The 13763-nt window shown below is 45.6% G+C and overlaps 1 protein-coding gene across 2 annotated transcripts in view; it reads left to right on the forward strand.

Annotated features, from left to right (window-relative positions):
• OGFR (opioid growth factor receptor) overlaps positions 1 to 13763 on the forward strand; it is a 107521-nt gene that overhangs the window by 73009 nt on the left and 20749 nt on the right. For both annotated transcript variants that reach the window (XM_085619725.1, XM_085619724.1), the window contains one exon: positions 5654 to 5720. In XM_085619725.1, coding sequence (XP_085475851.1) covers positions 5654 to 5720 — 67 coding nt within the window. The remainder of the gene's footprint in view (positions 1 to 5653; positions 5721 to 13763) is intronic.

The following is a 13763-nucleotide window of genomic DNA, read 5'->3' on the forward strand; positions in this document are numbered from 1 at the left end:
CACAGGGAAAGCCAGGATGGGTTCCACAGCGGTATTCGTACAAGCGCCTTGAGACCCTTGCGGGTGAGTAGTGCGCTATACAAGTATCAATTTACATTTACATTTACATTTACATTTTGTGTAGACAACACTTTGTCTGTGTTCTGGCTTTTAAGTGTAAATATAGAGTCCTGCTCTTTTATAAGTGTATAGGAAGGAATTAGTACTCTGTTACCTTTTTTTAACAAATATGTATAAAAATATATAGATAATTTCCCCTATCTATAACTACTTTTATAAAGTGGTAAAAGGTAGGGAAAAATATAAAACCTACTACTACCTATACTAAATACCACAACCCAGAACACAGCCAAAGTGTGTTGAAATCAACATGGCTGCTTTTTACTTTTGTAAAGGCAGCCATTAGTCGATCCTATACTGCCTTGTCATCGGCAAGTACCACGGTATACTGCGAAATTACTGCGATATACTTGTGGTCCAATATATCACAAAGTTTTCATGCCTTATAACTTAACTACTAAAACAGTTCACTTAAACTACCTAAAAGGATCATCTACACACCATAATTTATATCCTTGTAAAATTTCATTAAAATCCGATTTGAGCGTTTGTCCGCTATGTCCCAGTTTTGCATCTCCTTGAGGGATCCTGTAACACTCTTAAAAGTAAATGACTTGACAAGTGAAAGCATCAGTGCTATGGCATGACTGTTGGCATTATATAACACAACATCATTGAATTCACTATTGGGTCTTTGTATAATATACATTAGATGGAGTTGCACTGCTGTAGTACTTGTGACCAACAGCAGATGTCACTAAGACCCAATGTAAAAACAAAGTAGTTTCCCTGCAACAGACAGATGTTCGGACAAATGCTGCATAGGTAAGAAAGGTTCTTGTTGCAGTCAAAGTCTACAGATGTCCTTACAGGGACTACCTAGAAAGCAATGACACCATTAGTGTTGCCTGTTAACAAATTAGCTCACTGAAAGAGCATGGAGACTAAAGCTTGCAGTGCAACTGTCTCTAACTATGTAACTCATAGAGAGAATATAGAAATGGAATCCTGCAATTTCACTGATCAGATGTCTTTATAGCGGTTGCATTGAGACTAAACACTGCAGTAACACTGTCCGCGACTAGAATGTTGTGACAGAAGTTAAATTGAGAGAAAAAGGTGCAATTGCATGGAACTGATAACGCCAATCGATTCCTGGATATTAAAGGTGGGTTGTCCTGACACAGGCCTTGCTATCAGCTGCCACTTCTGGACGTCTTTCTATGGATTGGGTTGTCTTACCCTTGCAAGTGCATTTAAATCCCAAGCAGACAGTAGTCTTTCTGTCTCTCTACAGTTCACCTCTGCTGTGCTACTCCACAGTTCACCCAGACAGGAGGGAGAATGACAGCCTCTCAAAGGTTCTGTGTCTTCTGCTCCTGAACTGGTGTGTAGGCTTTTTTGGTGTCCTAACTGACCTAGTACTGGCCGAACGGACTACTACTTATGCCAAGGTAGTGACCGAAATGGGATCTCAGGACCAACCAGAGGTCTGTTCTTAGCTAAGAGTCCCAAGTCTTAACCGGTCTGACTGGTCCTAGGTCAGTAATTTATTGGCAGACTTTGTTTGAATCTGCTCCTTTTGCCATAGAATATGGGCAACGCACAGAAAATTGAGGGATGGTGCCTTAGGGAAGATAACTGACCTACCTACACCTACACTAGACAAAGGGGATACTCTGGTTGCTTCTCCACACACACCAGTTGCACAGGTTTCGGGGATTGGGAATGTTACGGGGAGAAGGAGAGTTATGTGCATACTGATATGTCTGAGATGGGCATAGCCAACCTACACAAAGATATCACTATAAGAATGCAAATGGACTCCACCATTCACTAGCCCACCTATGAACCGCACCCCCATCTCTCTCACAACCACATGCAAAATATACATCCTTCATACATGTTCCAGATATGGGGAAGAGAACATACCCATGTTATGGGGACTGCATGGTACTTAATGTGGGGTAAGCAGTCTTCACACATACGTACAAATAAACGTGCCTGGGTCCCTGAACTCCAATTTTACCTGACCACTGCCCTTTTATGCTCCGCTTGGATTGGGGTGAGGCAGTTGCCATCATCTCTTAGCTAGGGGTGGACTTTGGGTGCCCCTTTGGCATTGAAGCGTAGCTCTGAAGTCAGCAAAATATGAAGGAACATTGAGTGATCACCAGCAGTGAGTTTGTTCAGTTGTTGGATTAATTGGAGGTAAAACGTAAGGCAGGTATTTAAAAAAGCACAGCGTTGCAAATCTTCTACAGGCGTGTCAACAACTTTACACTCCACTCTCGCTGGCACATGGTGTAGCCATTTCCCAAGCCCTGTTAGCTCTGTTTGGTAACTCCTACCCCACAACTTGCAGTTGGCACTATGTGCCCAGTGCCCAGGCTCATTGGGCACTGGGCACATAACCGAGCCTCCAGTCACACCATATTCTGTGTACAGTTGCTCTCACTACCCACTTTGCAGTAGGTGCAGAACTTGGCTGCACCATGCTTCCACAAATCATCATTCAGTTCTGTTGGCCAGACTGTGTTTTCTGTGTCCCTCTCCTACTACCCTCTCAGCATGAACGTAGGGGAGCACATTTTGAGTTCATCCCCTTCTCAGAATGTTCTGTGAATTTGAGCAACTGATCCTTATCGGGCCAATCAACATCGAGCTTTGGACAGTAGACAGTTAATGAGATATCTTTAGTTTTTTTGGAAAGATTTCATACTCCTTACGCCTAAGTTATAAGCTATCCAGAAGTTATTTTTCTATGGCTGTTACTTCTGACATTCAAGGGCCTTGTCCTATGCACTCTTCATTGCTTCTAGGGCTAAAGTAGACTTATGCTTGGGGTTAGTGGTAGAGCAGAGGCATGCTAGCACAATTCATCTCAAATCTAGCATGATATGGAAATATGTGTATATCCTTTTGAAAACATACATTAGATTTTGCAGATGCTATAGGCAAATGTAGACTTTATTTGTCTTTGCTGACACTATTTTTTCTACTCTGTGTGTCCTCCTCAGCACTCTTTAAGGATGGGGTTGGTTCACCCTGTTCACAGGGATTTTTTTTCACACAACAAGGTCCAGGTTGGTTCACAACTAGAGCTAGTTGAGGAACCACAAATTACACCCAGACAGAAAAAGAACAATTATGATGTTTTATTTGTCTTTGCTGCTACAGTGTTATTTAATAATTTAGTTCTTGTATTCAATGTTCTTGTAGGCTTTCCGTCAGATTAAAGAACAGTTAATATTTTTACAAAAGAAACAAACACTCGACAAAAAGAATTGTGATTTTAAGAACCTTTTGTCGCATTTGCATAGGCCATCATAGTCCTGAGGAGGCCAAGAAGATCAGCAGGGGGAACTGTTCTGAGACCTAATGGGCATGTTTAAGGTGTGGTCCCCTGATATGAATTCAAGCATCCCATCCATCATGTTTTTTGTATACTTTAGGTATGCCCAGACGTGGGTCCCATGCACATTGTCACAGGGACCAAGCTATACCTGGCTGATGAACCATAACTAGGGTGAAACCGGCCCTGGGTTGCTTGTGTTCAGGTCAGGGAGGACCTGACCTGGCTGTTCAGGCTGGACTGTTCCCATTGGTGCAGGGTTAAGACTGATTTACATGCGGCTGTGTCCAAATTGAAGTGTCATGGTGCTCAAAATAATGATGGATTGGGATGTGGCCCCAAGTGATTATCAACCTTCAAGTATTCCATCTGTCACTTTTTTGTATACTTTAGTGTTTGAGATGCCATAAACTGTAGCTGCTTACCTATGCAGTTGGCACACAGTGGCCTGCTTTTGAGATGGATACTGTATCTTTGCTTATGATTTCACTGGCCTGTTCCAGAGGTTATGACAAGAAAGACAGCTAGTATGTTGGTATAAATAGCTGATATAAAGATATTTCTGAAGAACAGCCTAGCTCATGGTTACAGCATTCATTGATCAGATTGATTGATTGTTTGCATTCACTTTGTATTTTTGTATGGGGCCTAATTGATAAAAGTCATTATCCTTTAGCAAACTTTAATTTAATATTATTTAAGCAGAGGTAGAGCCAGCAAGACTGTACCATGTGCCATCAAGATGAGAGATGTGACATACACGGATGTAGGGTTATGTCATAACTGTGCTGCTTCCTAGGGTTGTGCTTCCCAAACCTTTTTAGAACCAAGACTCAATATTTCAGAACAACAAACTTTTGCGACTCACCTATCTTTAATGAACATGAGATGACTTTTTTCTTTTATATGTAACTAACACATTGTGTGGTTAAAGCACTGTCCTTTACAGAGAGCACATTTTCTATTGAATGGCTACTTAATTTGCACAGGACATACTGTTTTACTGGTAAAACTATATTGCACACAAATGATGTGGAAATCGGGTTTCATTGAATATTTGTCATTTGCGCATCACCAAAGTAAAGTGTCTTGACTTGTTTATATCCTATTAAAATCTTTGTTTCCATCACACATTCGAATTACAAAAAAAGTGTTTAGGTTTTGCTTTCCTAATTGCTGAATGTGTTCAGTTCATTTATAAGTATTTACATTTTGTTGTGTTACAAAAAAATGACATCCTAAAGCCTTTCCTTTCCCATTCCCTGTACCCCAGCAAGATTGTCACATAATTCACTTTACTTTTTTTTTCTCTGGGAGGAGTTTGTAAACATCAATCCTGATGTTAAAAAAAACGTAAGGAGCAATTTGTCAGAAGACATAGCCTGACCTTTGACCTCTGTATTTGAAGTGCAGCAAATGTAACCAGATGAATACAGAATTTAACGGCCTCTTTATTTATTACTAGGACTTTTGCGACCCACCAAAAATCAGATTAGTCGCAACCCACAGCCTGGCCTTAGATAATTCTCAGTGCAGTGGAATACCACAATTTTGGCAGTGTTCTGGGTGAGCGAGAACTGGTTCAGTGACATGTCAGAATTGTACCACTATATGTATATTACAACCAAAGTAAACATGTCACACAAAATGTCTGGGGAACAAATGAGCTTCTTTTGTGGCAAGACATTATGATGTCCAGGACATGCCTGGGCAAATGCAGTGGCATGCCATCATGCTGAAACTGAGGGCACACATTAGTACAGAGATAGATCTTGGCAGTGATACTGTTGGGACATGGTTACTTGTTCAGGAACCTGTAATGTCAGGTATATGTGGACAGTTCCAGGAACAGATTGTGATGCATATGGGGTATATGTTAGCTAGTTCATGCATGTTTCAGTTAATATCCCCTGAACTGCAGTGTTGCAATGCTTTAAGCAGTTAGTGGGAGAGTTTCCTTCAGCTCCACTACTTGCCCAATCCCCATCATTGATTGAGACTCAAGAAGTGGCTTTCTTGTCAGACACAAATGAAAAGACAAATTACGCCTGATCTGAACGTGCACGTTAATATTTATCTACATATAAACTGTACAGTTCATTTTCTTCATGATGAATGTGTTGCAGATGTGTCAAGTTGTAAAGGTGTATTATGTCATGTTGGTTTGATTTGTTGGTATGTGGTGGTGTAGACAGCTGTCATCTGAATTTCATCTCTTGAATTTGATACTTCTTGCAGGCTTTTCCCTCTGCGGGAGGCTGGAATGAACTGGAGTGCAACGCCACTCACGAAAAAAGAACTGGAGGTACGCCATATATTTTCATCACTTATCCAGTTGGGATAAGCAACTGTGAAATCCATGCTAGACTTTAGGGGTATGAAGAACGGAGTGTCCTGCAAAGCAGTGTCTTGCTGCATGGCTTTATTTATGGTCCAGCAACAGTACATGGCCTAACTTTTTAAATCTTGTCCAAGTGCATTGCTTAACTTGTAGCCCTCTCCTAAGGGAGGCGTCATGCTTTTGCGTCTCTCCCAATGTATGGACTAACTTGTAGTCCTGCCGAAGGGATGTTCTTCACTAGTTAATTCTGTTACTTTTGAGCGTGGCCTAGTGCATGACTTAGTTTGTTGTTTTGCCCAGTGCATAAGCTTAACTTGTAGTCCAGTCCCACTGCGTGACCCCTCATCTAGTCCTGCCCAGCGTATGTTATCTTTTAGTCTTGTTTGTTCTTGCCTAAGACCTTCGAGTGGGCTCAGAGGCAACCCACTGCTTACAATTGGTTGGCTTTATTGTCACTCATTTGCTTGCTTTCTATTCGTCGGCTTTTCTACACTTCCCTCTGCTTCATGTGTTTGTCCACCCCCTGGAGTATGGACCCATTACTATGTCCTCCACTGCTTTCTATTCGGCTTCTTCTTTTTCTTTTTGTTATGTGGGTTTTGCTGTGTGTCTATGCTGCCCTAAAATATGGAGCGGGTGGTATGCCAGTGAATGTGCGGCATAGTGGGGCCTACTCATGTTACTGGCAACCTGCTTGATGACTGTGATGAGCTATGTCGGTCAGTGCATTTATACAGCCACCATTTAAATATTTTTTTAATGATAGCTGGGTCTTAACTGGGGTGGCGAAGTGAGCTAAAGAACGATGATGGATTCAACCCAGATCTGTGTCTGGGGGCGGGTGTCTGAAAAGTTTCAGCACTCCGTCCATCATCTCTCTGTGTTTGCTTTGTTTGCCCTAAGTTGGCAGGGTATGCCCAGATGTGCGTCCCTTGCTCACTTTGCCACTGGATTCAAGCTAGCCTGGCTGATGAGGTGTGTTACCCCGAAACTGGTCCCAGGATGCTTGTTTCCCTCCTAGGGAAAACCTGGCTTGGCAGTTCGCGCTGGACTGTTCCCATGAGGCACAGGGTAAAGACTGATTTGCATATAGCTGGGTCTGAACTGGAGTGGCGAAGTGAGCTAAAGAACGATGATGGATTCAACCCAGATCTGTGACTTGGGGCGAGTGTCTGAAAAGTTTTAGCACTCAGTCCACCATTTCCTTGTGTTTGCACCATTCTAAATTTACCAGGTAGATGTTACAGCGCAGTTTCTCCATTGTCTGCCTTACCACATAACGAGAATGGGCCCAAAGGAACACGTCTTGTCTTATGTTAGCCTGCGGCCGCCTCATCAGACGTATTATTCCTTATGTTGTTTTCATTAAGGAGGTTCTATAGAGGGTGTCGGGGATAGGTGTTCCTGAAGACACTCCAGTTCCTAGAATCAGTGATGTGAAATTAGTAACGTTTTTTGGCCTGTCACATAGAGGTATAGAGTGCCATGGTGGGGAGGCAGATCCAATGGGAGTGTGGAGCACTGAAGGCTTTTACTTTGTGAGAACCATTTTTAGCAGTTGGATGCTTATGTCAACAATTCCCCATTTCTGATAGAGATTTCTGACGGCAGATCCCTCACCTTAGAATATTCCCTAGGCGTCAGACTGGATCTGGAAGATCTTGAGCAGTACCTCTGCATGATGGTAGGTGGCGTTGATCGATTATGCAGCATCAGCGTAGGAAGTGATGTTGTGGTGCTCTTATAAGTGCCACCCAGCATGTTGATATCCATTCCTTTCTTTCTGCGCCAACGGTGTGGGTCCGTATGCTACTTTGCTCATATTTTTTACCAGCTTTTTCAGCCTTTTTTTCAATGTTTTTTTTTTTTTAGCTATTGCTCTGTGTGCTAGGGTCATGTGCCCTGCTAAACCTTCAGGGTTTAAACCTTGTGGGGATTGTCACAGGCAGATGTCTGTGTCTAGTTCCCACTAGGTTTGTCTCTGGTGCCTGGGGTCAGGGCATGACCCCAAGGCAATTCATACGCGGGAGATGAAGCTCCTGGCAGCATGTCAGAAGAAGATTCTGCCCCAGTCACGTTCTCGTGGAAGATCTCGGGCTGAGCTCTGAGCAGTTCACTCGGGTGATCTTCAACCCACTCTAAGACCTCCTCCTCCAAGTCAGAACCACAAGAAAAAGAAGTTGAAGCATTCTTCGGAATCCCCTTCCTGACATGGTTTTCAAGGCCCTGCTTCTGCACTCCACCGCGGAGCCAGCATCAGGTCCTGCTTTGCACTTACCAGAGTTTCCTTGAGTCGGATTGACTCCTGCTCAGTTGAAGGAGTTCTACGACGCCATGCATGCCATTTCGTGCCAACGACTCCCTGTTGTATGCTGTTAGGCCCCACAGAGCAGAGAAGTACCTCCGCTTTGTTACATTTGGCAGGTGCGTGCCTGAAACCAGCTGGGCCATCTGGATCTGCCTCTAGACAGACTTACGCCACCACAGGTGCCTCCATCCACCCCGGTTCCACTCCATCCTGCACCAACTCCACTAGCGCCGCTCGACAACAAGCTCATCATTCCCGGCTCCAATCCAGCCCCATCCAGGCCCTGTACTTACTACCCTTAGATAAACGCTTTCTTTCAGAGGGGGGAGACGAGGAAGAGATCCCCTAGATGGGGACACTGAGCCAGAAGCACACAAGACAAACTGGGTGATGCCAGTGGCTTGGACACCTCTCCAGATTGTGACATGCTTTCTTTCTGTGTACTGTTTTGTAGGAGAGCGCATCATTTGACTGTGATGCACAGAGTGGCGGGGGTCCTTGATCTACAGCTGCAAGCAGTCGATGTCAAGACCAATGTCTTGACGGAGGTGCTTTGACCAGGAGCGGGCTCGCTGGAGCCCTTACTCCCCTTCAATGAAGCCTTCACTGCTGTTCTCCTAGGGGCTCGGGCCAAACCATGTACAGGGTCTCCTGTACATCGCATGATTCCTCGTGTCACCGTCCTGCCCCCTGAGACCCAGCCTTCCTCTCCCAGCACTCCTCCTCTGAGAAGTAGTACAGGCCTCAACATCTTAAGTCAACCCAAACACATTCCCTTCCACTCCACTGAAATGGGAATCCAAGAACCTGGACACTTTTGGGAAGGGCACATTTTGTTCCACCTGCCTAGAATTGCTGTCAGTGAACACCGCATGCCTCTTGGGCCGATATTCCCATGCGTTATGGGACTCGGTTGCCCATCCTGCTTCCCTGAGGAGGGCTACGTCATCCTCAACCAACCCTTAGTGGACAGCTGAGATGCATCATCAGGTGTGGCCTGGACACCACAGACTCTTTAAGTTTATCCATGGTTTCTATAGTGACATTGCATCACCACGCCTGGTGCAGTCCACTGGGTTCTCGGGGGTGTTGGGGGAATGTCCAGTCATCCCTGATTGACAGGCTCTTCAAAGGTTCTCACCTATTTGGCGACAAGGCTGACACGGCGCTCGAGCACTTTCAGCAGCCAGACCACCAGATCTCGCAGGCTTTCTCAGACTGCCCAATCCTAGCGACAGTCCTTTTGCTCCTTCGGCAGATGTGGAAAGGTGCATTTACGGGCATCCACAATTCCAACCCTACCCTGCAGTCCATCAGCCTACCCAGTCCTTTCAAGGTCCGGGTCATAGATCCTTAAAAGGACTTGGGAGCCAGGCACAGAGTGCTGCCCAGTCCCCCGTCCTTCAAGCTGCCACAGCCTCTAAGCCTCTGTAGTGTGCCCTCCATCCAGCACACCACTCCCATTGGCAGGGCCAGGCACCACTTGCCCCAATTTACAGCGTTCACTTTCGGCAACTGGGTGATCCAAATTGTGCGAAAGGGGTACGCTCTTCTATACGTGAAAACCCCTCCACCCTTACCCCATCCCAAGACTGGCTGAAGGAGGACCATCTCTCCCAGCTCCTTCAGGAAGTGCAGATTCTTCTGACCAAAGGAGCCATCCAGATGGTGCCTGCGCCAGAAGTAAGGTATGGTTGTTATTCCTGCTATTTTCTGGTGCTGAAAAAGGACAGAGGCCTTCGCCCTGTAGTGGATCTGCACCCTCTGAACTATGTTCTAAAGAAAAAGAAATTCAAGATGCTCACATTGGCTCAGGTCTTGTCTGTCCTGAGACTAGATGGTAGCATTGGAACTGCAGGACCACAACCCTGTCCTGCCAGCTCACATGCGTTACCTGCGGTTCATGATGGGCCACAAGCATTTTCAGTTTGGTATGCATGCCTTCGGCCTCACCAGTGCTGATGGCGGTGCTTGCAGCACATCTGCGGAGGTCTGGGTTCCAGTCTTCTGCTACCTCAACGACTGGCTGCTGAAGGCGGGCTTGTCTAAGGCCGTTATCAGCCACCTCCAGATTACGGCGAGCCTTCTGCATTGCTGGGGTTCACTATCAGTGTCCCGAAGTCGCACCTGACTCCTCCTCAGGCACTCCCTTTCCACTGAGCCATTCTGAGCACATTGTGATTCTGCGTCTATCTTCTGGAGCGGCGAGTCCAGGATATTCAGGCTGTGATTCTGATATTTCAGCCTCTATCCTGGAATTTGGTGAGACTGACTCTGAGGCTGCTGGGTTTCATGGCCTCTTGCATCCTGCTGTTGAAGCCTACCCGATGGAGGATGTGTTCTGTGTAGTGGGATCTGAAGTCCCTGTGGACACAGCGTAATTGAAATCAGTCCGACCTGGTCCAGATGTCGGAAGGGGCTGCAAAAGATCTGCAGTGGTGGCTGACGAACCAGGATTGGGACAGCGGCAGACCCCTCTCCCTCCCGCACCCAGACCTTACAGTGATGACAGATGTTACTCCACAGGTGGGGTGGCCATCTGGGAGAGGTGGAGGTCTAAGGACTCTAGTCTCCAGCAGTTTTAATTCCCCATCAGTTTCCTAGAGCTGAGTGCTGTCTGCTTGTCTTTAAAAGCGTCCTTTCATCCATCAAGGGAATGCAGGTTCAGGTGTTCACGGACAACACCACTGCCATGTGGTATTGCAACAAGGAGGGCAGGGTGGGGTCATGGACCTTGTGCTGGAGGCTTTGTGCCGTTAGACTTGGCTGAAGCGCCAGGACATTTTCCTGGCTGGGCAGAACCTGGCAGGATCTTTGAACGCCAGGTCAGACTAGCTTAGTCATAGATGCCTTGTGGATCACAAATGACAATTACACCCGGAGGAGGCTCTATCTCTCTTCCAAGAATGGGGAGAATCTTGTCTCCATCTGTTCAGCAATGACGAGCGCTTATTGACGGCACCCGGAGGTTCCAAAGCTCAGAAATGCATTCCACTTAAAGTGGAACTTAGGACTCCTGTAAGCCTTTCTGCCAATACGACTTCTGGCCCAAGTTCTCAAGAAGATCAGGAACAACCGGCACAAATCATTCTTGGTGCTCCGGATTGGGCACAGAGAGTATGGTATTCTGACCTTGTGAACCTGAGCATGTGTCCTCCGATCTGGGGCCCCTCAGTGAGGACCTTCTGTCACAGCAACAGGGCAGGGTCTTGCACCCGAATCTGACAACCCTCCTCCTTCATGCCTGGAGATTGAGTGGCGGAGTTGAGAATTTCCCATCTCCCTCCTGAAGTCTATGATATCATATTGGCAGCCATGTGTCCCTCCACCAAGACCGTATACGCCTGCCATTTGGATACATTTGTGGCCTGGTGCGCCTCGCGCCAGTTAGATCCTCTTTCTGCGTCTTCGTCTGATGTGTTATTGTTTGTTCTTTTGTTAGCCCTGTAGGCCTTGCTTTGAGCACTTTTAAAGGTTACATTTCAGCTATATTGCCTTTCCTGCGACTGCCGGACCAACCATTTTTTTTCCAAGTCACTTGTTGTGACATTGTTTCTTAAAGGTTTACAGTATCTCTTTCCTCCTACTCCTGTTGTTACATCACTAATGGACCACAATCTAGTCCTGATATTCTTGATGTGTGCCCCTTTTGAGCCCGTGTAGAGTTTTCCTTTCCTGCTGTCTCAAGATCATTACATCAGCCAAGAGGGTCGGTGAACTCCAAGCTCTGTCCGTTCACCCTCCATACACAAGCTTCTATCCAGGCAAACTGGTCCTTCAGACATGTGCCTCTTTTCTACCAAAGGTGGTCACTCCTTTTTATGTTGGCCACAACATCACACTGCCTACTTTCTTTGCTCCACCTCTTCCTTCAAAAGTGGATGAGATACTTTATCACTTAGACCCAAAAAGAGCCCTCTTTTTTCATCGATTGCACTATAGAGTGGACGATCAACTCTTCATTGGGTTTGCCAGGACAAATAAACGTAAAGAGGTGCAGAAATGAACCATCTCTCGATGGATTGTGCTCTGCATTCAAATTTGATGTGCATTAGCTAAGAAGCAGCTTCCTTAGTACTTGCTGGCCATTTCCGCCAAGGCCATTACTACTGCGTTGGCACACTTGGTATGTGTCCTGGACATCTGCCAAGCCACTACGTGGCCGTCACGTGGGTGTCACTCCACATGTTCACAAAGCAATACTGCTTGGACAGTCAGCTCCGTCAAGACTGCCATTTCCCCTGTTCAGTTGTCCAAGACTTTTTGGTTTAAGCCGGTTCGCAGACTCACCTCTAGTGAGGTATTGCTTGAGTATCTATTCTAAGGTAAGAAATATGCGGTGAGAAGTCTCCATCAGAAGAACCGTACTTTTACCTTTGGTTTCGCTTTTTCTGGTAGAGACTCTATTTAGCCACAGATAACTCACCGATCATCCCCTCTCTGTGACTTGGGCTCTTCACCCAAAAGATCTCATTAGTTGCTGCAGACTGGTAAAACATTAGGTTTTTACATGGCTCTGTGTTTTATCACGATAATAGTCACAAAAGAAAGTGATGTCAGGGCGCCGGGGTGGTGTTGATATGGGCACCTCAATGTCACTTCCAACGCAGCTGATGTGGAGCCTATCCGTGCCAAATACCAGCATGCAGAGGGTAGTGCTCAAGATTTTCCAGATCCAGTCTGATGCTTGGGGAATATTCCAAGATGAGAAATCAGTGGTTAAAGTCTCTACTAGAAAAAGTATTCGCAAAGCTAAGCAACGTGTTAGACTCTACTACAAAATAAGAAATCCATATGAGGCTCCATTTTCTCTGTACAAGCAGCCAATCTCTGGAACATATTGCCAGCCAAGATTCAATGCATCCAGGAGCAGTTAAAGTTCGGACAGGAGGCAGAAACACAGTTCCCAAGATAATTATATCAACTGCTGACCCTGGGATAGAACCCAGCACAGTAATCACTCCTGTTACCATAATTATGGTCCAGAGGTAAGAAAAGTCCTATGCAACACACCAACATTCCTAGAAGACGGGCACTCTCCCCAATCCAAACCCCCTCACTGCCAAAATAGCCTTGCCATGACCTTGATATACTGATGTAATCTAATAATTACTCCGTCCCAACCATAATATATGCCTCCCCGCTCAATATTCAGAAGTTTCTACTACCACTCAGCACCTAAAGACCATCCTGCATGATGAGATGAAGGCCTTGAACCATAGCCCACCCTACAAAAACGTATTGGGAGCATGGTAAGTAATGTCTATCCCACTCTAACCACACGGTTAAGGGCAGTAACTCTAGTCTTTTTGACAGTTCTCCCTGTCTCAATCTGATCTAATCCATGTCGCCATACAATACTAATTCACTGCCTTATCCCTCATCATCAGCGGGACAGGCATGCAGCTAGACAGATAAAGGCTATACCAGCCTGCTTAACAAGTCACTCAATACCAACCACAGGTCTTACAAATTCAGGAGAGATCTGCTACAAATTGATGGCGGCTGGAAGACTCAACATACTCCACCCTCCAGGTCCCAAATAGTCACACAACTGAGCACCATACTGAGATGATATAATGACAACAGTATGATTATAAAGCAGTGCATCTTGGCAAATCTCCATACTTGACTTCTTATAATAGCACTCCTGCACCTGTTATCCCCTGAACCATAGGACCTCGGAGTAAATTACCTCT

This window comes from Triturus cristatus, chromosome 7 (assembly GCF_964204655.1).
Source record: "Triturus cristatus chromosome 7, aTriCri1.1, whole genome shotgun sequence".
Taxonomy (NCBI): Eukaryota; Metazoa; Chordata; class Amphibia; order Caudata; family Salamandridae; genus Triturus; species Triturus cristatus.